Source organism: Orbicella franksi, chromosome 5 (genome assembly GCF_964199315.1).
Source record: "Orbicella franksi chromosome 5, jaOrbFran1.1, whole genome shotgun sequence".
NCBI lineage: Eukaryota > Metazoa > Cnidaria > Anthozoa > Scleractinia > Merulinidae > Orbicella > Orbicella franksi.
In genome coordinates, this window is record NC_138149.1 from 31,382,252 (window position 1) to 31,406,195 (window position 23,944).

General features: G+C 38.5%; 3 protein-coding genes and 1 long non-coding RNA gene across 4 annotated transcripts; 2 read left to right on the forward strand and 2 right to left on the reverse strand.

Moving 5' to 3' along the window:
• Positions 1–1,457: 1,457 nt before the first annotated feature.
• LOC145488212 (dnaJ homolog subfamily C member 9-like) lies at positions 1,458–5,109 on the reverse strand. The gene is made up of 2 exons (XM_081467031.1): positions 4,486–5,109; positions 1,458–2,147 (listed from the first exon to the last, which is right to left on the reverse strand). Exons 1-2 carry the CDS (start codon positions 5,053–5,055, stop codon positions 1,950–1,952), a joined length of 768 nt encoding a protein of 255 aa, XP_081323157.1. The 5' UTR covers positions 5,056–5,109; the 3' UTR covers positions 1,458–1,949.
• LOC145488218 (uncharacterized) lies at positions 2,266–4,284 on the forward strand. Its single transcript, XR_014049488.1, has 2 exons — positions 2,266–2,652; positions 4,097–4,284. It is a non-coding gene; the product is annotated as an uncharacterized LOC145488218 (long non-coding RNA).
• A 669-nt stretch (positions 5,110–5,778) lies between the features above and the next one.
• LOC145488208 (inositol polyphosphate 1-phosphatase-like) lies at positions 5,779–9,108 on the reverse strand. The gene is made up of 3 exons (XM_081467028.1): positions 8,594–9,108; positions 8,165–8,438; positions 5,779–7,310 (listed from the first exon to the last, which is right to left on the reverse strand). Exons 1-3 carry the CDS (start codon positions 8,801–8,803, stop codon positions 6,616–6,618), a joined length of 1,179 nt encoding a protein of 392 aa, XP_081323154.1. The 5' UTR covers positions 8,804–9,108; the 3' UTR covers positions 5,779–6,615.
• A 5-nt stretch (positions 9,109–9,113) lies between these two features.
• On the forward strand, positions 9,114–22,781 carry LOC145488207 (tubulin gamma-1 chain). The gene is made up of 19 exons (XM_081467027.1): positions 9,114–9,250; positions 9,396–9,446; positions 11,359–11,420; positions 11,520–11,573; positions 11,643–11,756; positions 11,876–11,944; positions 12,493–12,572; positions 12,826–12,871; positions 13,304–13,384; positions 13,945–14,031; positions 14,399–14,444; positions 14,674–14,777; positions 15,399–15,452; positions 16,095–16,193; positions 16,845–16,919; positions 17,142–17,228; positions 17,704–17,819; positions 18,887–18,965; positions 19,757–22,781. The coding sequence occupies exons 1-19, from the start codon at positions 9,202–9,204 to the stop codon at positions 19,784–19,786; spliced, it is 1,383 nt and encodes a 460-aa protein (XP_081323153.1). The 5' UTR covers positions 9,114–9,201; the 3' UTR covers positions 19,787–22,781.
• Positions 22,782–23,944: the final 1,163 nt, after the last annotated feature.

The window sequence follows — 23,944 nt, forward strand, 5'->3', positions numbered from 1 at the left end:
CACAGGTCACAGGTCACAGGTCACCAAAAATATGCCAAAACGTCTTAAAACAGATGCATAGAAGTGCGTCCCAAGTGTTACTATAACAGCTCTTTTCTTTTAAAAAATGCATAAGGGTAATCAGCTGTAGCACTGAAATAATAATAAAAAAAATTATCCAAAGAAAGCCAAGACTTATTTCTGTTGAAAACATAAATTCTTTTGTAGCCTTTCAATATAATATGAAAACGAAAGAGGCTTACACTGATCCGTAAATTATGCATTTACTTGCGTGTGATTTGTGAACCAAAGACTTTTGCAGGAATAATTGTTCACTTTTTTTTGGAGATTTTAGCGTCATTAAAGCTCGTAAACTACACCAAACTAGACGCGCTTGCGGCTGAAGGACTGAGAACTAACCACAGCGACTGTGAACCAGGAGGGCCTAGAATCTAGTTTGTCACGATGTGACACACACGGCATTTCGATGCATCAAAATGGAAGGTTCTGTATGTTTTGCGAAACGTGGATAGAATTTGTATTTTTATGTGACACATGATTTAGCCTTTGCATTTTTACTTGAAACGTGATTGCTTGCTTTTTTCTGTGAACGTGAAGCTGTTTTTCGAATTTTTCGTGATGCACGAAAAGGCCAATTACTTATACGTGAAATTGTTTTCAGAAGAGGTGTAGGGGACCCTCTTGTTTCTGTTTAGTACATACGTGTTGGAAAGATTTCAAAAAAAGATAGAAATAAAACAGTTCAATTTGCTATCATAATGAATTATCTTATTACGATAAAATATATGTAACACTACATGTCTGAAAGCTACATTTCAACCCATTTCGTACATATACCACCCCTAGGAATTTTTTTAGTTGAGGGTTGTCGCATGGAAACATCAATAAACCTCTTGGGAGTCTTGGGTAATTCTTACATCGCGAGTTTTACTGAGTGCTTTTTGATTGTGAGCTGTGACCTGCAAAAGAAACCTGCCGCTTCCGTTTTACGTCGTATCTTTTAGGATGTAATGAAGCTCAAGCAACGCCCACAATTGTCTCCCTTAAGGGTTAAATTCATATTTTCCCACGAGCATCCCTTGCCTTTTCATATGGGAGTCTAACAGGAAGTGAAGGAGTGAAGGAGTGATGGAGTGAAATCACCCCACCACTGTAACTTGGAAAATAATATTTTCCAAGTTTAATAATATTTTCCATGTTTAAAAAATAAAGAATGCCGTAGTAATAGTAGCCAAGGTTCCTCTGAAACAAATTTTTTTAATGTCCCAAAGTGGTAGGAAAGCCCAAGTGGGCAACTTTGAAGTTTTTGCTTCAGAGCTGAACCTAATGCGTTTTTTTTCTTGGAGCCTGACAAAGATTGTCAGTTCTCATATATTCATATGAACCTTTATATGTGGGTAGAAGACATCTTAAGCCCTTTTCTTGTCTTTAAATCCAGGATCTCAAATCTTTTTAAGCCAGAACTCTGGAACGTAAAACCACTTTGAGGACCATCTAGAAAGAAGACAATTTTCAGGAAACACTATCGGCATTTATCAGGTGCTGAAAGAATTTTCCCTTGGGTGATGATAAAAGGAACAATGTTTTTTTCATAATTTTCCATCTTATATTCATTGTTACGCTGTTCTTACGATATATACATTTTAAGTATAAATCCCACTTCCTCCTTTAAAGTCTTACATATTAATTATTAACTTTATTTGCAAATATAACAAAACCTTGGAGCGAGACAGGAAGGATGTACACAGGAAGGATGTAAGAGCCACCCACAATGGGCTAAGACAGAAATTGCTTAAAACTCTTGAAGGGACTCAAGTACCAAACATCAAAAACAAACTTGACAAATTTGTGTCATATATTGTCTTGTCTCAGAAAGCATGGACTATGCAGTTGCAGATATATTCTTTAGTTCGCACAATGTCAAAACTGGACCATCCCAGAGTCAGCGATCACTTCTTTTTTCCTTTAGAGGTTTTCTGTTTTTTTGGTTTGCAGTACTTTGCTTCCAGCCCAGCAATCATATCATCCATCGCTCCTTGCCTATCCTGCTGACGTTTCATTATTAGCTGTTTCAGGCTGTCATCAGATTTGTCATTCAAGCCAAGTTCTCTTGCCATTTCTTCTGCCTCAGCAGCCTCTTTCTGAGCCTGTGGTAGATAAGTACTTGGCAGTCAATTTGCATTATGTAGTCCACAGTTTAATTCTACCTGCACGTTTGTTTTTCTTTTTGTTTGCAAAAGGAGCCATATTTTACTTGCTATTTCAATGACCACACAAGAAAAAAAATTTGGAAAAAAAATTGCTTTCAAAAGCAACACTTGCTCAGGTTGTCTGAAATATTTTTAAATGCTCATTTAAGTGTATGAGAGGGAAGGGCAAGTGGGCCCAAGCCCCTTCACTGTTTTTGCATTTAAGACAAAAATATTTTTATACAAACATGCAAAGTGCATAATTTGAGACTGGAAACCTTCCAAATGGCATTGTAGGATATCTAGGTTCTTGGAAGTTTACTGCAGTGAGGGATATCTTGTTATTTAACGTGTCTTATTTCCTTCAGGGCCTGAAATGCTCATATTTCTTATTTTCATAGACTTCAGTAACACGGGGAAGCCCTGGCAAGAGGGTACTCCCTTTAATGTCCTGTACAGGGAGGCTCCGGCGTCGACAAAACCTGGATCAGATCGGACTGGATCACAGATCAGATCACAGACCGGATCATGGACCGGATCACGGACTGGATCACGGACCGGATCACGGACTGGGTCACGGACCGGATCACGGATCGGATCACGGATCGGATCAAGGAAAAAAATTCAAAATTCAAAATTCAAGATCAAAATTTTGTTGAGCAAATTATACTAGAGTGACTACTGTGAGCAGAACGTTTTATTTAATTCAGGTGTGATATTCCTTTATTTTTTTTATAATATCAAGCCAACTGGGAGCTGGTCACAGACGAATTTTTTTCAGGCTGTTGGGTTTTGATTGCGATGATCAATCACGTCTTCATATCTTTCTCCGCAGTTCAGATAAATGATATTTTGTATATTCGCTTGCATCAAGAGTAAACTGTCATAAAATGAGTCAGAATGTTAATAATAGGACGAACGTATGAATTGAAACACAAAAACTAAAAACACTAAAAAATTAAACACCTGATGATTTCAAACAATTTCTGTTTCTGAGACAAGTCTATACTTTTACAAGATATGAGTTTGGAATACGATATTTCGTACTGGAATAAAACGAAACAGACCATTTGTATTTCAAGGAAATATAGCTGTTTTACAAAAAAATATAGGAGTAACATCGATAGTGTGAACGATAACGCAACCCGAGAATAAACAACATTTTAGGAGTTACGTCACAATTTTTAAAGTCATTTTTAGGGTCGTAAAGAGTTAACTTTATACGGAATAAAACCTTAAAATGATCATGTTCTAGGATAGAAAGCACTTAAGAGGCAAGACCAAATCAAAACGGAATGAGGATCGTTAAGGATGGCAAAGATTAACGAGGACTGCAAATGACGAACTTGAAAAACTGGGCTAGTTTTTTCAAGATGCGCAAATCGTAACGTAGCTCCTTTAAAGCAAGTCATGTCCTTAAGCTTTCGTACGTAAGCTTTCTCATTAACTGTAACGCTAACTGTAACGCTCACATCTGACACGAAAAAGTAGCCGAGAATTAGCTACTGGTACTAACAACAATTTCAAAAACGAGAATGGGAGGTTCACGCAAGCTTCAAGCCAACTAATGTTCAAATATAACTACATCTGCCTGTTCATTACAATTTAAATTCGTCGTAAATTAGGCACTTATGTGGCTTTTTAAATGACCTCTTGTCATTCTCTGTAATTAACATGTCATTGCGTCAAATTCGGGATTCTTATTTTTATGTAACATAATTTAGTTTTCACTTTTATTTTTTATTTATTATTATCTTATACAAGATTTGATTTTTTTTTCTTTAAAATTTTTTTTTTTTTTCTGTGATCCGATCCATGATCCAATCCGCGATCCGATCCGTGATCCAATCCGTGATCCAATCCGTGATCTGGTCCGGTCCAATCCAGGTTTTGTTGACGCAGGGGAGGCTCTGCCTGAAGGGGTACATTTTTCAGGCTTCAGGTGTACAAAAGGGTAGGGATTTCATAACTTGAGGTGTATGAAAGGGTAGGAAAATCTGTCATTTAGTTATTTTAAAGGGTCTTCAATTAAAATATTTCAAACAGATGCACCTTATGACTGTATCATTTCATTTATTAGGCACTACATGAAAATTATTTATTCATAATACAGGCCAGTTATGAAAGTACCTTTTTTCAATTAAAGATATATAAAAGGGCTACCTTTTCTGTCAAAATGGTATACAAAAGGGTAAGGGGTGTGTAGAGTTGCCCCCCCCCCCCCTCCCGGAGGAGGCCCTAAGGGGTGGTGAGGAGTTGCAGCCAAGGGTTACAGGAAAAGTGAATTCTCACTTACTTTTTGTTTTCTAGCTTTCTTCTTCTTTTTACCCTCACTCACAAAGGCGGGGAATTTCGGTAGATCTTCCTTTGAAATAAGTTCCTCAATAATTCCCCTAAACCTTTCATCGTCGTCGACCGTGGCACAGAGCACATTTTCCAAAATAGCGTCCATGTCCCCTTGATAATCCAGATAGGCTGACTTGAGGTCGTTCACTTCCTCCTCAGAACCTTTGTAGTTGTTCTCGAACTCCGCTATATCTTCCACGGTTATTTTCTGGAACAATAATCTCCAGTAGGCATCCCAGTCGCGTTCTTGTACAACAACATCGTCGTCAACTTCTCCAGATTCATCGTACAATGCTCTCTTGTCTTGATCCGACAATACAGAGTAAACTCTGCTCAAACACTGAAACTTTTCAGTAGCTGTCGCTTTATCTTCCTCTGCTGCGCGATCAGGATGGACTTCCAGCGACTTTTTTCGGTAGGCTCGTTTTACCTCCGATTCTGAGGCGGCTTTTGTCAGCCGCAATACTTCATACAAATCTCTGGTTCCAAAATGTGTCTCTAATGTTTCAAAGAAAGACATTTTTTCCCAGCAGAAATATGGCTGCCGCCACCAGCCCGCCAAATTTTAGAATGATCACGTGGGATATGTCGTTCCATCGGTACTTCCAGCCCTCATGAAAGGAACCGGAAATAAGTTTGCAATTGTCTCAGCTCTAGTCCACTCCGTCCACTCACTGATTCTTTTCCCCCATTCCTTCTGTGTTGTATGATTTCCTTCTATTCTTCATTCCACAATTTTTGGACCAATGTCATTATTAGGTACCAGGAACTATATAGCAACACAGAATTAGATAAATTGTAAATATTTCAATTGTAGAGCTTCACTTACTCTAAAGTTTTTTTGCACAGCAAATTAATTTTATCCCTCAATCTTTCTCATTGTTGAGCCTCATCACTCACCCATGAAAGCACAACATCCCCCTCCATCTGTAGTAGTATTTTGGAAAAGCCAAAGAAACAATAGCCTGATTGTTACTTGCTCAAGGGTGCTGCCACAAGCAACCTGGACGTCTGAGAATCAGGCCAAAGAAAAGATTGTACAAGAATCAACCATCTGCAGAAAGGTCATCTGACCTTTGTACATGCAGCTCCTTGTGTTCACTACAAATTTATTCACTGAGTAATCAGGGTGCTGGCCACTTATTTCAACTGGTGACTAGATGCTTTAAGCTCTGGTAATCCAAAATCAATTTGCTCCATGTCAGATCACAAAGTTTTGACTTCCTAACTAAGCAATGACTCGTTATTTACCAAGTCTGCAACCTTGTCCTTCTTTATTAAATGTTTCATATAAACCCTTACATGTGAATAATTTACATATTTTTCCTGAAAAAAAATTGATTATACACAAATCATTATTGTACATATCTTTGTTACTGATTTGAAGAAAAAAAAACTTAATCAGGGCTTCTGTATGAGCTCTGAAATAATACCACAAAATCTTCAGTAATATCTATTCCCCTAATAAATTTACTGGAATTTTCCAAACAATTTTATTATCATAAATAACTATTGGGAGGCATATAGATTTTCATTGGACTTCCAAAAAGTCTAATTTTTCCTATGTCCCATATTAAATTTCTTAATGTTCATCAGTAACGTCAAGCCAGCTGACTTCTAGCATAATCTTAAATACAATTCAACATCAATATCTACTGCCTAATTTGAAAATTTGTCCTAAGCCCATCACAGACAGGTTTCTACCTCAAGCTCACTCCCAGGGCTTTTCTAGGAACAATAGAGGGGGGGGGGGGGGGTGTGGGTGGGTAATTTCTAAGGGAAAAGGGAAGGGAACAACGGAATGAGGGAACTAGGTTGGGTTCTATCTCAATCCCCTTTTGACTTTACAGCATAATTTTACAGGTTTACCTCATCCCAGTTTAAACTACTGCAAGCATGGCCTTGATAAAAATAATTTAACTACAGGCATTACATTATTAACTATCGACATTGATATGTACAAACTGAGATGTGTGCAACAAAACAGAGGGTTTTCCACTGCAAGTAGTCTATAAGTTTGTGATTTCATATAATAAATTACATATAACCAACTTTTCAATTCTGTTTGTCACTGTATTTATCAGTGTAAAGATTCCAAGAGTTGAAAAACTCTTTGATACGATTTAAAAGCAATCACTCCATTGATGTTGCTCCATTTCTTCCCAGTGTCATCATCTGGCTTGTGATATTTTATTTTACATTTTTCAAGATTCACTTTATCAAGTTCTTTTGTTGTTAATTTCAATGACATGGCCCCATTGAAGGTCACCACCCCTCCCCCCATGGAACAAAGTATTGCATGTGCTGCACAAGTATCCCACTTAAAGGAGGAGGCATGGGAAAGGACATAGAAATCTACATTGCCATCAATTACGTGAAGAAGTTTGTGGCCAACACCAGAAATTGGAAATAACTTAGCACCGGCAGACAACAGAGTCTTTTTCAAGTTTTCACTTTCACTTCCACTTATAGCGATCTTAAAATTACGAGACGTGGTGTCTCTTTTAGCTTCACTTGCAGTCCTTCTCTCTTTTCCAAGGAAATAACAGAAATGCTCAGCATGTGTAACTCCCCATAGCCTTCTTCCATTCCACTGATTACTACTTGAGCTGTCTTGGATCAGACTTGAAAAAGGCTGATTGATAACTCCAGCCACAGGCAGACCACTTTCACGATGAAATACACCAATAAGGACAGTTGCACAGGGCAATCCTGAAACTACAATGCTGTCAATTTCCTCTCCAGGAGAATTTGAAATGTATTCTGTTGTAGAATCTGAGAAAAAAAAGAATACCATCAGAAAACTGAGACAAAACCAATAATGAAGATTGGGATCTGTAATTTATCCCGAAATTTTTCCTCAAATAGCTACTGGAACACTGACTAGCTAATTTCTTGAGTAAGAGTAGCAGCCCATCATCCTCTCTACACCCTTTGATAGCTCACTAAACCTGGATTCTGGCTACAGAGTCTTCATGCTAACCATCCAAACCCTAGCCTGCAAATGAAGACATATTTCCAGCTGTTACCAAATTTTTGGTGGAGACAAGTGACAGCCGGAAATATGTCTGCGTTTAGCACATCTGAAATGATATGCTATACTGCTAAAATAGTTCAGTTTTCAACTGATTGTTGTAAAACCCCCCTTTTGGAGAAGGAAAACATAAAAAATTAGAAAAAGGTTGTAATTATTATAACAGAAATAAATGCAAACTCTCTGGACAGGTGCCTCATTGAAAAGGTTCCAATTCTCAAATTACAACATTTTGGGAGCATGTCCCATTGATTTTTCAGCTGCAAGGTACCAGCCACACGCCTCCCCCCTCCCTTGAAAAATCCTGGGTCCACCCCTGACCAAAGTAATCACCTGATTACTTTCCACAGTCAATTAAAAATCACTCTATAGACCAATCAGAAGCCACAATGTATCCCTGGTAACAGGTACCTTTGTTTTAATAATTTACTTGTAAGCACATACTTTGCAAACATTCACAGAAACAAATTTAAGTTTCTAAGATACGTTTTAGAAACACCCAAGTAATAACAGACATAGATGCATTTGAAAAATATCATGATAATAAACAAAACTGGTGTTGTGCACCTGGAGTCTGCAAATCTTCCCCGCTTACCAATTGGATCAATCCAAATGGCTAACTCATTCAATGGTAGCTCAAAATCTAACTGATCATTCAAAGCTCGTGTTTCTTCTTTCTCCAAGACAGTGTCAGCGTGAATAAGATCTGCCAGCAGACGGGCAGCACTTTCGTTTCCACAAAGAACCGTCGCCAAATGTTTGGACGTCTCAGAAGGGTCTTCTTGAACTTCTATTCTAATTTCCTGGCCAAAGCTGTTGGTGAATATGTTTGATTCTTCGCCGAAAATATAACCACTGAACTCAGGAAACTGTATGGGTGAAGAAAAGAAAGACGTTTACACTTTTGAAATAAGGTGGATCATTCCTAGAACGAAATTGTCTCGGGATAGTCGCAATTAAAGTGTGTAAAGTCAAAAACCGCGTCGATTTATTGCGCCAATACAACAGCTTGAGCTCAACTCACCTTCTGGGTGACATAATGTTTCACGACTTCTTGAACAAGCACATCGGCCAGCGTCTTAAAATCGTGTACAAATCGCTGGTTCTTCTCTTTCTCTGTTTTCTCTTCGACCATCAACTCGAACAGTTCCTCCTGACAGCGCCATGCTCGTGCAATTTGGGCCGATTTTTCGCTGACTTGCAGCAACACTTGCAGAAGGTCTTTAGCGGCCATTTAGAGCTGTCAGCCGGCTGTACAAACAACAATGTTACAAAACGCCGAAGAAAGGGACGGGAGGGACGGGAAAGGAAGAATTATGAGACAATTAGTGCTACTAAAAGAAATTTTCATTTTTCAGTCCTTTTAACTTACTAATCCTCGTTCTGATATTAACAAATTTTCAGTGACACAAAGTTTTGAAGAATATGGATTTCTTATTCAATGAAAGTGGTTAGACTTAATTTACAAGTAAACTCCACCCACCAATCCCTAATACTGAGTTTCCAGTAGACCGCTGACACAATCGATGTACCTGATACTTGCCGCCATTTTCGACTTTGATGGGTTTCCATGTTCATTTCGATAAGGTTTAAGATCTTTTAACGCCATTTAATCGCATATATTAAATCGAGATGCCCCGTGAAATTATAACTCTGCAAATTGGACAATGTGGAAATCAAAGTAAGTTTTTTTGAGAGCGTTTACCAAGAACCACCGCAGTGGATGCATGTTTTGTGCATATTGGCTTGGATGTCGAGATCTTCTTTTGAAAAATGTCTTGCTGATAGCAAGCTTAAATCCTTATTTTCCTCTTCTTTTTGAACAGTTGGGATGGAATTCTGGAAGCAGCTTTGTGCTGAACACGGAATACGACCAGGTAGTTCGCCATTATTTTGTTTTTTAAACCCCATGCAAACTCTGGTTTCTCTGGTGTGGCCTGGAATGGTCAACTCATGCTTAATCGCATTTAACGACAGAAATTGTGCAGTCATAACCAGTTTAGGATAGGCTTAGACCCTGTTTAGGACAGACTTACAGAAAATTATTTTACCTTCTTCAGGACAGTGAGGCTAAAAACGATGCCCTCCTGGGGCACTTCCACATATGGGCCATATAAGACTGAACCCCCTCCCGGGAAATTTTTTGTGGATGTGGGCCAGTTACATATATGCAAATTATTCCAGAAAATATCCATACTCAATCAGGTAACCTGAAAACACTGATCCCTGGTCCGCAGACCCCCACAACGGACCAGGTCCGCGGATTACCCTACGGACCGGTCCATGGACTACCCCTACGGACCTCCTCTATGCACCACCCTAAAATAGTGTAAAAATAAATAAAGATTTCACTTATGGGTTGTCTAGTAGATTCAAACTCGTGTCAGTGATTTTTCGAGTGCTACACTGTGCAAATGTAACAGACTTGGGTTTTTAACACCCCACCCCCCCTCCCCCCCAAAAAAATTGCCTAAAAGCCATTTTCAGTGTAAGGAGATGCCGAAGGTAAGAAGGAAAGTTCTTACCTTCCATTTGTGGCTCAATCTGGCTATGGAAGATATATTTTTAGGCCATTTATTCTTGTTTGTATCTGTTATTCCGCTGAGTAAATTGTGAAGCCTGGAACAAGTTCACGAGCCCACGGGAGGATGGGCTGAACAAAATTGCAGAGGGGAAAGAACACAAATTTCGAGGCTTCCCCGTACGTGTCTTTCTTATACTTTATGGCCACAGCAAAGGAAATGACAATGTGTAATTATATAAATTGCACCTGAGCCTGAATCCAGGTCTGCCCATTTGTAAGATGTAACCTTCGAAATTTCGCCGTCACGAGTAATCTGTCGGACAACCCGCAACTGAAATATTTATTTATTATTTTTATTATATTTTGGGGGGTGGTCTGTAGAGGGGGTCCGTAGGGGGAGTCCGTGGACTGGTCCATAGGTAGTCCGTGGACCCGGTCTGTAGTGGGGGTCCGCAGACCGGGGGTCAGTGTTTTCGGGTTACCTTACTCAATCCATGGAAGGTCACCTGAAATTCCAAGAGGTGGGGGACTTCAAATGCCTAAATGTTCTAAAAGATGGTGTGGAACTAAAGTGGGAATAATTTTTTGAAAGGGTGCAGGGGGCAAGAGGAGTGGAGGGGTACGAACCAAGAACCTTCAATTCGGTGGTATGGGACATAGTAAATGGTTTGGTGGTATGGGTATTTTCTAGAATGAACACAAATTTCATTGTGTATGCAAGTAATAGGAACACTACACAGTTCTCGCAGTGAGGTGATTAATGTTTGTGTCCTGCAAGCAAATATGCTTACAGTGTACTTGCATCAGCTTAACAGAACCCTTTCTTATTCAAGCCGGGGCATTGTTGAATTGATCACCCCTCTCCCAACCAACAACCTGGCATTTCGTTGATCCTCTGTCCTTTGCAGTATGAAATGAAACCCAATATATTGTTTTCCTCCTATCATTAGGTACAGACCATTACTCTTCAGAGGAGAAGGGAATGGGTAATTTCCAAAAATAATTCCTGCACAGCAAAAACTGAGCTGGAAAAAAAAACCATGCAAGGGGAACCATGGGAAAAAAATCGACCAAGCGCTACGGCTAACCAGGTCCTGTGTTTGACTTTAAAAAAATTATTATGCAAGCTATTGCCCGCCAAGAAAATATCATGCACAACCTAAAGGTGAGAAAAAAATTCATGCCCCAGAAAATTGCTCAACCTCCCCTCCGCCCCCCTCAAAAAATAATGGTCTGTCTTTTATGTGTGTTTCTTTGATCTCCAGATGGAATCCTTGAAGACTTTGCCACAGATGGGACTGACAGAAAAGATGTGTTTTTCTATCAGGTAAAGGTTATATGCACCCACTTCCTGATTTTTGTAATACCCTTACGGTAGTGATTGTCTTTATTTTTAAAGTCATGATGCAACTGATTTTTTTCTTAGGCTGATGATGAACACTATATTCCCAGAGCAGTTCTTTTGGATTTAGAACCAAGGGTAAGTGAATTTGCTATTGTTTGGTGGTCTCTTATTTGTCAATAAACAGCTGACTGAAATATTTTTCAGGTAATAGATGCAATCACTTCTTCGCCGTATGCCAATTTGTACAACCCTGAAAACATGTACACTTCAAAACATGGTGGAGGTGCAGGCAACAATTGGGCCAGTGGATATTCTCAGGTTTCAGAGTGGTTTTTCTGAACTTTTCACCTGTCAATATTAAGATTTTGAATCTTGATGTTACTTACCATGTAAAGTAAAAATATTGTCAGTAATCAGTGATCTATGATTTTTTTTAGGCTGAACGACTTCATGAAGAAACATTTGATATTATCGACAGAGAAGCTGATGGCAGTGACAGTTTAGAGGTACCAGTACTGAAGGGAAATTGGATCATGTGTACAAAGGGCGTCAACGGTTGATTGTCAATTGATACCCTCAATCCACCCTCGACCAACACTCAATCAACATCTCGATCAACAATCTAAGGACATCTCGATCGATACTCTATCGTCATCTTGATTGACGCCTGATCAACACTTGATCAACAGTTGGTTGATAGTCGGCCTAGTGTTGAGCGTCTCATATGTATCGATCAGTCCTCAATGGTGTGTTTTGCGAAAATTATTGAACTCTCAACCGACTATTGAGACATTGATCAAGGGTCAATGGAAGTGTCGATCAAGGTATCAAGCAAGGGTATTGATCAACACTTGACCATGGATGCCTTTAGTACACATGATCTGGGAAATTTTTGCTAGCATATCAAGTAGACATGACCCGCTCAGATCTATCTGATTTTTTTTTTTTTTTGACAAAACAAGTTTTTTATGTCCATCCAAATAGATTGTTTCATCAGAGGCTCAATCTATGAAGTTTAAAAACATGGTTTTTGAGTGTCATGCTTTTTTTTCAGGGTTTTGTGATGTGTCATTCAATAGCCGGTGGAACAGGATCTGGAATGGGCTCATACCTCTTGGAAAAACTAAACGACAGGTAGTGTTAAATTTCATTGCTATCAATCAACATATAAACCTGTAGGAAGTGGAAATCCTGGGATCTATTTGAGAAATAGATGTGCCAAGGAAAATAATGCAATATTTCTGTCAAAACTGGGAGATTCAGTTACCTGTAAGATGCTTACCAAAAGTTGTGTGTGTGGTGATATACTTTTGCTTCGTCTTGAAAATGATGTAAAGATGAAAGAAACTAAGAACGTTATTATTATCTCTTGTCTTATTTTCAACAGGTTTCCAAAGAAGTTGATTCAGACATACTCAGTTTTTCCACAGCAAGTAAGATGCCTTTATTGTTGTTTCTTTTTTATTTTGATGTAACCAAATTTTGAGAATAATCACAAACCAACAGTAACTTTATTTCTGAAAGAGGTGTCTTTCTGTATACATTTTTGATGTAACCTAATTTTGAGAATAATCACAACCCAACAGTGACTTTATTTCTGAAAGAGCTGTCTTTCTGTATACATTTTTGATGTAACCTAATTTTGAGAATAATCACAAACCAACAGTCACTTTATTTCTGAAAGAGCTGTCTTTCTGTATACATTTTTGATGTAAACTAATTTTGAGAATAATCACAAACCAACAGTCACTTTATTTCTGAAAGAGCTGTCTTTCTGTATACATTTTTGATGTAACCTAATTTTGAGAATAATCACAACCCAACAGTCACTTTATTTCTGAAAGAGCTGTCTTTCTGTTTTACAGGAAGACATCAGTGATGTTGTAGTACAGCCATATAACTCCATACTCACGCTCAAACGTCTTACACAAAATGCAGATTGTGTGGTAGGTGTGCTTACTACTTGTACAAAATTCAAGAACTGTTACATCACTCTAACTAGCAGAAGGTAATTGGTTGTAAAGTTGTTATAAAACTTAAATATTAATTCAAATAGATAAATAAATTTCTCTTCATGAAACATTCTTTGAGTGGTCTAGAAAATGGTCCATAGAAAAATGAAACACTGAAAATTAAAAAAAGGTCACAACAAAGCTACAAGTGTTTGCCTCACGTAGTCGTAAGCTGGTCAGAAGTAAAGTGACGTATCCACAAGAAATTTGTATGATAGAAACGGCTTATTTGTTGTTCTATAAAATCCATATCCTCAGCTCAGAAGGTTTTTTTGATTGAATCCTCCTCCCTTTTGGAAATTTCAGTGTAGCTTTATACTTTCTTTTAAATGTTCTGGCTTTTGAGATGCCCATACCCTCTGCATTGTCAATGACCTTTGATGGGCCATTTTCTAGAACAGCACGATCTAATTTTTGATAAATGATGAGTGTCCGTCGAATCTCACTTATAGTTTTACATAACTATACAATAAATTTCTTTGTTGCCTTTGAAGGTTGTACTTGACAATACAGCTTTAAACAGAATAGCTGCAGACAGGCTTCACATTCAGAATCCCACATTTTCTCAAGTGAATCAACTGGTAGGCAGAGACATTTTGAATATTTTATGTTGGGATTCCTTATACCTGCATGCAGGGGATACCCACCAGATCACATCCAATGCAACAGAGAAAAGAAAAAAAATTGAATATAGTGACAGCATTTGGAGCAAGCAAACATGGGTCAAAGAAGTGTAGACAACTTTCTATCATTTGTTTGTTAATTATCAAAGTGCAGAGCTATTTAGGCAATCACTAGCTTTCCAAGAAATGCCTCTCCAACTGGTTTTAAACATTACAAAATTCTGGTTTATTGGTTTCACTTTTTGTGAACAAGAAGAAAATGTAATTTTTAAATGCCACCTGTGGATTCTCTGAATGCAGATTTTATTTGACAATTTCTTTCCAGGTATCCACAATAATGGCTACCAGTACAACGACTCTCAGATATCCAGGTAAGGGATAGATTGGTAAAAAGAGAGACTTAGTTACAAAGTGATGCAAAAGTAACACGTAAAGTTACTGTGTTTCCTTTTTTCCTTTAGTTTAAAAATTTGTGGCATAAGAATGCAGCCAAGGCAAATGAATCTCCTCCCTCATGGCTCAAAAGTGAACTGTTGTTCTTTTGTAGTTGAAGCAAGATGATGGATTCAAATCATGCTAAATGAACAACTTTTTTTTCAGGTTACATGAACAATGATCTCATTGGTTTGATTGCATCACTAATTCCCACGCCACGGTTGCATTTTCTGATGACTGGTTACACTCCACTTACTACTGATCAAAAGGTATTTTACTTACAAGTCTAAATGTCTGTTACTTTGCTACATGTATATATATGCTGTTTATAATTTCTCAAATCTTGAAATTTGAATAGCTCTGCTATAACAAGAAATGGCTTCATGTCTAATTCCTTAGTGCTGTATAACTTTTCAACGGGATTTCAAAGGATTTGACTAGATATTGTAGCAATGCTGTCAGTTGTTGAGTTATGGTTAATGAGTTTAGATTTACAGGGTTGTGCTCTAGAACTGCCCAGGTGCCACAGGTGACTCACTTTTGCCTTTGGTAGACTGGAAAAACTTACTTTTTTCATATAACCTTAAGTGCTGGGCACCCAGGATTTCATGGTTAGGAACCTTTGAGCTCCTCATAATTTTTCTTAGACAACAGCCTTGGTTTGGTGAAACTTAGCCTAGTCATTTTCCTTGTGTTACATGTCTATAAAAGTTGGCAAATTGACTTTCATGGTACCAGTGACATCCAGGTAGTGGTGTGTAAACTTGGCGTAAGCAATTAATTCCTTTTTCTGACCATTCTACCCCCCAGCTTCTCTGTACTTTATGATACAAATTTTCAGGTATACTCTTGAACATCATTATTTCTTCTAATTAAATTTTTATTTTTAGGTGGCTAACATTCGTAAAACAACAGTGCTTGATGTCATGAGAAGATTGTTACAGGTGAGAAGCCATTCAAAAAAGAGGATGGTGTATTTTATACTCTCCTTTCAACAAAGAAATGAATGTGAAGTATATATGAAATAATTCATATTGAACTGCGGTAGTAGATGAAAGTGAAGTATGATCATGATCATGAAGTATGATCGCACCGGTATCGCGGAGGTCACGGGTTCGAATCCTGTTGAAGCCCTGATTTTTTTTTTTTTCAGGCTTCTTCTTTCCAGTTGCTTAAATTGGAAAATTTACTGCGATGATCATACTTCACTTTCATCTACTACCGCAGTTCAAATATGAATTATTTCATATATACCGGTACTTCACATCATTTCACTCGCGGGAATATATGAACTCAATTAATTGACCTCACTCCCAATGTGTGGCTTCATAACTCAGTTGGTAGAGCATCGCACCGGTATCGCGGAGGTCACTGGTTCGAATCCCATTGAAGCCCTGATTTTTTTTTCAGGCTTCTTCTTTCCAGTTGCTTAAATTGGAAAATTTACTGCGATGATCATACTTCACTTTCAAAGAAATGAATCAAGCCTGAAATCTGCTTTGCCTTAGTCTGGAAGAAAATATTGAAGCTGCTATGAATGAAGTTACTCTCATTTTATTGCATATTATGTTTTTTGTTTCCTTTAGCCCAAAAATGTAATGGTATCAACCCTGCGAGACCGAAAAAATAACCACTGTTACATCTCCATTCTCAACATCATTCAGGGCGAGGTTGACCCCACACAGGTACAGTGATGAACATTGCTGTTTGAAGGAAACACAGCATGTGATTTTATTGAGAGCTTATGTTTGTCCGTGTCATTGCCTGCTTGTAGTGTTTGGTTGAATTTTATAGTGACAAGTAGCAACCTTATGTTTGTAAGGAAGTCATGAAACATGCTGCTGACGAGTTTTTATTTAGAACATTTTGCTGGAATATCAGTTTTCCTTGGCAGAAAAAGTGTGTATCAAAGCAGTTTCGATGTAAACTGTATCTTGTAGAGAAACGACTGATCAAACGACAGCATATGTTCTCAAATTAATTACAGTTCTCAAATTAACAAGTCCTCATATCGGTGATTTCCTTAATCAATAATTGTTGCTGAGGGTCATCTTTTTATTTGCTGTTAGGCGCATTGAGTTAAGAAATGACCCCTATAAAACTCAGGGGTTTCATTAGCGTTTTCAGTAGGAGAACAACTGGTTTTCACAGGCAGGCTAAACTATTTGAACTGAACTTCTTTGTAAGAAAAACTTTCTGCTAGATGGTCAAACTAGCGTGACACAAATTGTCTTCACGGTTGGTCAATTTGCCCGGTGCCCGGCTCTAAACGAAACTGCTTAAAATGTAGCTAATATTATTAATATTGTCTGAATGGTGTTCTTTTGGCATTCAAGGTTCACAAGAGTCTTCAGCGTATCCGGGAGAGAAAACTTGCAGAATTTATTCCATGGGGACCTGCCAGTATTCAGGTACATGTAATAACAAGACTACATTTTAAAGGGGCCCAATATATTTTACTTCAGTACCAGCTTTACGTATAAGTAGAAATAAAACACTGCAAACATAGATAGTCTTTTAATCTAGTACGTTCATTTTGGAACACAACTGCAATACACATAATCCTGTTTTATGTAACTGTAACAAAAATTTTCAAGTGGCTCAGTCTGTTCTGTTATTTTTGCTGTGTTTAGGTTGCCCTCTCTAGAAAGTCTCCATACGTACAGACTGCACACAGGGTTAGCGGACTGATGTTGGCGAACCACACCAGTATATCAACTGTAAGTCGAATGTTTCACTACAGTTCCTGGTGGAACCAGAGAAAATGTCTGCCACAGGGGCAGATTCAGTAATTCAGATAGAGGGGACAGAAGAAATTGCGGCAGAGCAAATTTCGGAATTTTTGGTCGAATGGAAAGCGCCCTATGTGTGGACCACACAGGCGAATTGGCCTTAAAGGATTAAACATCGTTTTGGAATACAAACCCAAACACTTTCACGCGACTTTCAGAAGCGAACTACAAAGTTCTTGAAACAATCAATCTGTAGGAACTACAGTTTAGAGAACAAGAAACTCAAACAGGGTGTTTTGTGGGAGATCCAGACCAAGGCCAGTCGTCGGGCCCTAGAATCATAAGACAAACGTGGTACCTACAAAATAATAAACAATTGATGATCACAAACCAAAAATACTAAATTCTATAAACATTATTGAGCTTCACAACAAAAGAAATTACATACTGTGGTTTTCAACAGGTCTTTGAGAAGAACTGCAGACTCTATGATAAACTTCGGAAGAGAGAAGCTTTCTTGGAAAATTACAAAAAAGAGGAGATATTCAAGGACAACTTTGACGAGCTTGATGCATCAAGGTAAGAAATTAATGAGACGCGATAACAGCAATGACTGAAGCTAAGGCCTATTCTAAACGTGGTGCAACTGCCCTGCCGAACTAAATTCAATAATTAAATTCGACCTAAGCACGGCAGTGGCGTGACGTTTAAAACCACTCAGTTCGGCCCGTGCCAAACTGAATTCATAGCCTGCTGCATCAGCTGCCGTTGCTTTATAGCATTTAAAATCGTCTTCAGTAAAGCAAACTTCTTTCGACCTTCGGCTCGACTGAATTAAATTCGACGTTTGAAACCACTACCGTTCTTTTGTCGTGCCACTGCCGGGCCAAATTCATTTGAGTTCGGCAGGGCAGTAGCACGACTTTTGGACTAGGCCAAAGAAAGTATTAAAAAGACTCGGCAGTGATACCGTTCTTTGGAGGCACTGAAATTTTGCAGTTGTTTTCTTAATCTTTCAAATGAACATTCTGTCTTTTGTGGTTAAAATAAATGGAAATAGACGTGGTAGAACTTCTCGCTTGCTTCGATCACTTTTGTCCGCGTGACATCTTTACAGATTTTAATGGGTTTACCAAACTTCTCTGCCGACCTTTCAGAATGAGATTTGATTGGAAATTAACGCTGTGCAAGTTTTCTTAAAAGTGAATCCTTCTCGAGTACGTATGCACTCCTAAAGTTGGAAAAAGAGGACAAAACGGTTTCTTGTGAAGGTTTGGTCTAAAACCAATAAAAATGCGGCAGCTTCAACAAGGTAAAACCAACTAGTGCGAATCGGGAAATTCTGGGTAATCAGTGTAACATTACTCGAATCTGAGATATTTATGTCGCTAAGATACTTATACCCTGTTCACACCAACAAGTTAAACATGTTTAAAAGTGGTTTAACTAAACAAGGTTGCTCATACCATGCATACCCCACAACTAAACAAAGTAAACACATGTTCGAGTAAAATATGTTAGCAAAATGACTGCAAAGCGAAATCGACAGAAAAGAAAAACTTATCCTGTTTTAGTTAAACTAATTTAGTTGGTGTGAACGGTGCATTAGACTAAAACTGTGCCTTGCCGCTTTGCTTCATTTACAGAGAGGTTGTGCAGCAGTTGATTGAAGAATATCAAGCTGCCACAAGAGCTGGTTACATTATGTGGGGAACCCAACAACAGGTCAGTTACCCACTACACTAGCAATATTTCTTACACCTGTCGCAGTTTTGTTGCGTTACAAGTTGTGCTACGTGTGATACCCTCTGAAATGAACGTTGCGTCACAACGTTTAATTTTGTCGCAGGCGGCGTTACATAACGTAGAATCAAGTTCGACTTTTCACAACGCTCACTACTGCAACGAAAACATTGCGGGGCATGTTTTCTTCATTCCAGGGGTCGTCACTCTAGGAAACATCTCTCGTAACTTGTCTCGCAACGGCGCCACATAAAACGAGATAAGTTGCAAGAACAATTGCTTACTGTAACAGGGACATTTCTTGTCAAGTCGTAAAATCCCTAACACTAGGGGGAGTTCTCGAAGCCCCCTTTCTGTGCTAACCCAAGAGGTATAATTTTCTGCACTGATAAATGCGTTTGGATTAACTTTGTTGTGACATCCAGTAACAAATTCTGTGATTACCTCGCTCGCTGTATTTTTCGTGGAAGGCTTAGCTCCCCAGTATATCTTCAAAAGAGATAACGCCGTAATCATTTCGGGACCTTACGGCCCACACCCGATAAAAGAAATCCTCTTCTTGTATCAGACCAAAGAACCAAAATCTTCCAGAGATCCTATTTCAGTGTCGAGCAGTTAAAAAATCTTACCGTTTGGCGTCATTTTTGTCAACTTCCAAATTCTAAGGAACTCTTAGAATAATAGTTATCAAAAGGCGAGCTACTGCAAAAGGACAAGTAGGAGAAAAAGGCCCATTTTTTCACTTTTCTCTGTTCGTCTTTGTTTATTTACAGGGAGCATCTGGATCAGACGTTAAAGTTTAATTTTAAGAGCATGGCAAAGAAACGTTCCAGCATACGTTTCTCTGTTGTCGTGATTTTCCGTCACGAGTCGGCTTTGTGAATATCACATGCTGGAACCTGGACACAGGTCCATATGGTCACCCGCAATCATCCAAATCTCTTGTAGTTATGTCACAATTTAGCCTTATGAAAAAGGGGTAAAAAGGAAACAGTTAGTGTAGAGACTCATAAACTCATATTGAGCGGCGATTTTTGCCGCGGTAATGCTCACAGACACAAGTCAGTCGCTATCTGTCGAGCGCGAGTAGGAAAAAAGCGTGAGTTCAAATGGCTACGGCAACTATTTTCCTTGTGTTTTTTCGTCTGTCGCTCAACAGTCTGATGGAATTTAGGAAATGCTTGTAGTTTGTAATTCGGTTTATTATATGGCTGTGTCTCACAAGGACTGGGAACTACTGAATTCACGAATTTGATTGGCTGAAATCGATATTGACCGCGGTCTAGATTTTCCCATCTAGACCGACATCTAGACCGGTTTCATTTTGCGTTGAAAAAGTAGCAAACTAAAATACAAAAATGTTCACCATTTTCTTTTATTTACTTCTCATGACAAAAAAAAGTAGAGAGGACGAGCAAATTTCGGCAGGTTTAAGTTAAGCTCATCGCCGTTCGCAAGCAAAATGTCAGCTAGTACAAACCAGTTACATTAAACGAATTAAAGTTTTCTTCTTTGCCAATTAATCAACATCTTATTAACCGAGCTAAGTCGGTCTGTATGGGAGGATCTTGACCTCGGTCGTGTGTACAGACGTCACTGCGTTCGGTCTGTACTCACAACCTCGGTCAAGATTCTCCCATACAAACCTCCTGCTGGGTTAATAAGAGCTAATTAAAGACTCGGTAACAAGGGCAGAGTCGATAAAAGCCAATCATTTGTATTTTTGCTACGAAAAACCCCTGTGACCCTCTTCACCGTTATCTATTGAGCCTACTTGTATATAAAATGAGGAGAGGGTCATTTGTACCGCTGAAATTTTTCTGAGGTTTAATACAAATTAAAGAGAGTCGAAGTTTGACAAATAAAATCCCTGTAGTATTGTCTTCTTTTCTTCGTATGTGTTGGGGAGGGGGTTAGATAGGCCTGGGCTCAACCCCGGTCTTCGATCTGAGAAGGTCTCCTCCGTACGCTGAGAATCAGACTAGGGTAAGGCTAGCCTTCTAGGCCCCCTCAATCTTTCCTCCCCCACAAACACTGAGAGGGAAAATTGGGTGGCGAACCCAAAGAGCTCTTGGGTATGAGGTTAGCTGAGGCACTTTCTCTCAGTGTCTCTCCACTCACGGGCAGGCCACTAACCCAACGGGGAAGATTATCAACACTCCTCTCTCTTCCGCAGATGCTCACGGGCTTTTTTTTCGGGTGGGGAGGATCCGCTGAGTAATAATGTAAGTGCAGGCGCACGGTTACCGGCGTATAACGAACGTTCAAACCTCTGCGGAGGAGAGAGTCAACAGTACTAGTCCACGCTGCTTAATTTTCCAGAAACCCGGGTTTAGCATTTTATAGTATGGTCACTTGGTTCTTGTGCTGGCTATCCAGGGAATCATGAAAATAAAGTATCAGTCGATTCGGAACTTCCGACTATTCCCCGGGCAACCTCAAGGATATGCTATGGCAAAAATAATAACTAGAAGAGAAGAATAATCGACCACTCTCGAACGAGCGCTTTTGGCTTTCACTATGCCTAGAATAATTCTTTTGCATATTATTTAACTGTAGGAGTGACTAAAGTTTTACAAGTAAGACTTAACATTTACTTAAAAACACTGTACAAACCGTTTGAAGGCATTGTTTCTGATCCACAACGAATACAAGACTACAAGATCGGTGTTGTCCCGTGATGCCTTCTGCGCCCGCAACGCCTCACCGTGATGACTGGTTCAAATCCTACCCTACCCCTCCCATAAGTGTCAAATTCCTCACCCCACTATCAACAAATGATGTCAAATTCCCGTCACCCGGGGCGCATGTAGAACACTTAGTCTATTGCCCGGGGGGTACGCCCAGAAAAATCGGGTGGGGGTGTGTGGCCCGCTTCCCAAAAGCCTGATTTTCTTTTCGATAATGACGAAAAAGTGGCTTCTTTTTAAAAGCATACCCATATCAAGGCTAGAGTGTAAAAACTACACCCTATTTATGACCAAAATGGCCAAAATCAGCTAAAATCGATACCCTATTTATGACCAAAACAGCTGAAAAACCATACCCTTTGGGGCCGCACATACCTATATAGCCCATATAAGGGAGTGCCTTGGGGGGGGGGGGGCTATTGGGGATGTTGATCTCTCTATTTGATCGATACGTAATGGTAGATATAGTAATGACTTCATCAAATCCAAGCTCCTTCGCCTTTATATCCCCAGGCATTTGCCATTTTGATCACAGCTAAATTACCTAATGGCTCTTAGACAAGAGTGCAAATGTCCCCTTACCCCGGCGATAGCCTGCGTCGCAGACAGTCTAAAGACAGACACGTCTGGTTGTACCGCAGGGTACGGCGGAGCAACACCAACAATACTATCGCGATTTTATCTGAAGTACTATTGAAATCTTTATTCTAACCAAATCTGAAATGAGTGAATGAAGCTACAATTTGGAGCAACTTCAGAATACCCGGCCACTTTATTTACATGTGTCGGTGGGCTTTGAAGAACGAGGTATATAACAATAGTTGCTATTCTTATTCAATGAGATGCTAATAAGTGGCCGGGTATTCTGGAGTTTAGCCTACAATTTTTCCTATAAACTACGAGGAATCAAATAATTTCCAACATCATTGGAAATCGATGCTAGCGAGTCTCTGCAAGGCTAAAAATACAGCCTTTAATTGTGTGTTTTTACTGCTTACGGTAAATTTTTCCATTGACGACTTTAACTGATTGACAACTGGGAATCTAATCCCCTTGGGATCAAATACCCCACGTGGATATCAACATCCCGTCGAATGCCCGACAAATGCCCTGGGCCATGATCGCGCTTAGAATTGACTTCATTTACTGAATCATAAAAGAGAAAATAACAAATACCAACTGAAATCGCGACGAACAAACATGAACGTGCAATGTATCAGATTAGTATGGGGCGCCGTTTGTAAATTTATTATTTAGACCGAATTTATGCCATTTCCCCCTTATTTATAAATAATTGGAAATGCCACAAAATTTGTTCATAAATAAGACACAAGAACTTGTCCGTTGATATGTAAATAATTATTTTAGGTACGTCCTGATTTATAAATAATCTTTTACCATAGAGTTATTATATATAAATAACAAACTAAACAACTTCAATTATTTATAAATCAGGACATCTCTAAAATAGTTATTTACATATCATAAAGTTTGTAAATCCCATTATTTATAAATAAATTACTTCGCCGGGAGTGTAAATTCATTGTTTAGAAATAATAAATTTCACCTCGCCGAGTGTAAATTTATTATTTATAAATAATGAACTTTACAGAGTGTGTAAATTCATTATTTACAAATAATGAATTTCACCTCGCCGAGTGTAAATTTATTATTTATAAATAATGAACTTCACTGAGTGTGTAAATTCATTATTTAGAAATAATGAATTTCACCTCACCGACTGTAAATTTACTATTTATAAATAATGAACTTCTCTGAGTGTGTAATTTCATTATTTAGAAATAATGAAGTTTCATCTCGCCGACTGTAAATTTATTATTTAGAAATAATGAATTTAACCGTGTGTGTAAATTCATTATTTAGAAATTCATTGTTTAGAGATAATGAAGTTTCATCTTGCCGAGGGTAAATTTATTACTTAGAAATAATGAACTTCATTGAGTATGTAAATTCATTATTTAGAAATAATGAAAGTATGAATGGCTGACCCAGCGTCTCTTGCCCGATCGATTTCGGAGGCTGTTTCTATTTCTAAATAATGAATTTACATACTCAGTGAAGTTCATTATTTAGAAGTAATAAATTTACACTCGGCGAGATGAAACTTCATTATTTGTAAATAGTGAATTTACACACACGGTTAAATTCATTATTTCTAAATAATAAATTTACACTCGGTGAGGTGAAACTTCATTATTTCTAAATAATGAATTTACACACTCAGTGAAGTTCATTATTTCTAAATAATAA

Coding starts and splice junctions, on each gene's coding strand:
- LOC145488208 (XM_081467028.1), bottom strand. CDS start 8,803: ATGGCCGCTAAAGACCTTCTGCAAGTGTTGCTGCAAGTCAGCGAAAAA. Junction 8,439..8,593: donor AACATTATGTCACCCAGAAG/GTGAGTTGAGCT, acceptor TCACCCATACAG/TTTCCTGAGTTCAGTGGTTA. Junction 7,311..8,164: donor CATTTGGATTGATCCAATTG/GTAAGCGGGGAA, acceptor TTTTTTTCTCAG/ATTCTACAACAGAATACATT.
- LOC145488207 (XM_081467027.1), top strand. CDS start 9,202: ATGCCCCGTGAAATTATAACTCTGCAAATTGGACAATGTGGAAATCAA. Junction 11,574..11,642: donor TTTTGGATTTAGAACCAAGG/GTAAGTGAATTT, acceptor AATATTTTTCAG/GTAATAGATGCAATCACTTC. Junction 18,966..19,756: donor TGTGGGGAACCCAACAACAG/GTCAGTTACCCA, acceptor GTTTATTTACAG/GGAGCATCTGGATCAGACGT.
- LOC145488212 (XM_081467031.1), bottom strand. CDS start 5,055: ATGTCTTTCTTTGAAACATTAGAGACACATTTTGGAACCAGAGATTTG. Junction 2,148..4,485: donor AGAAAGCTAGAAAACAAAAA/GTAAGTGAGAAT, acceptor TATCTACCACAG/GCTCAGAAAGAGGCTGCTGA.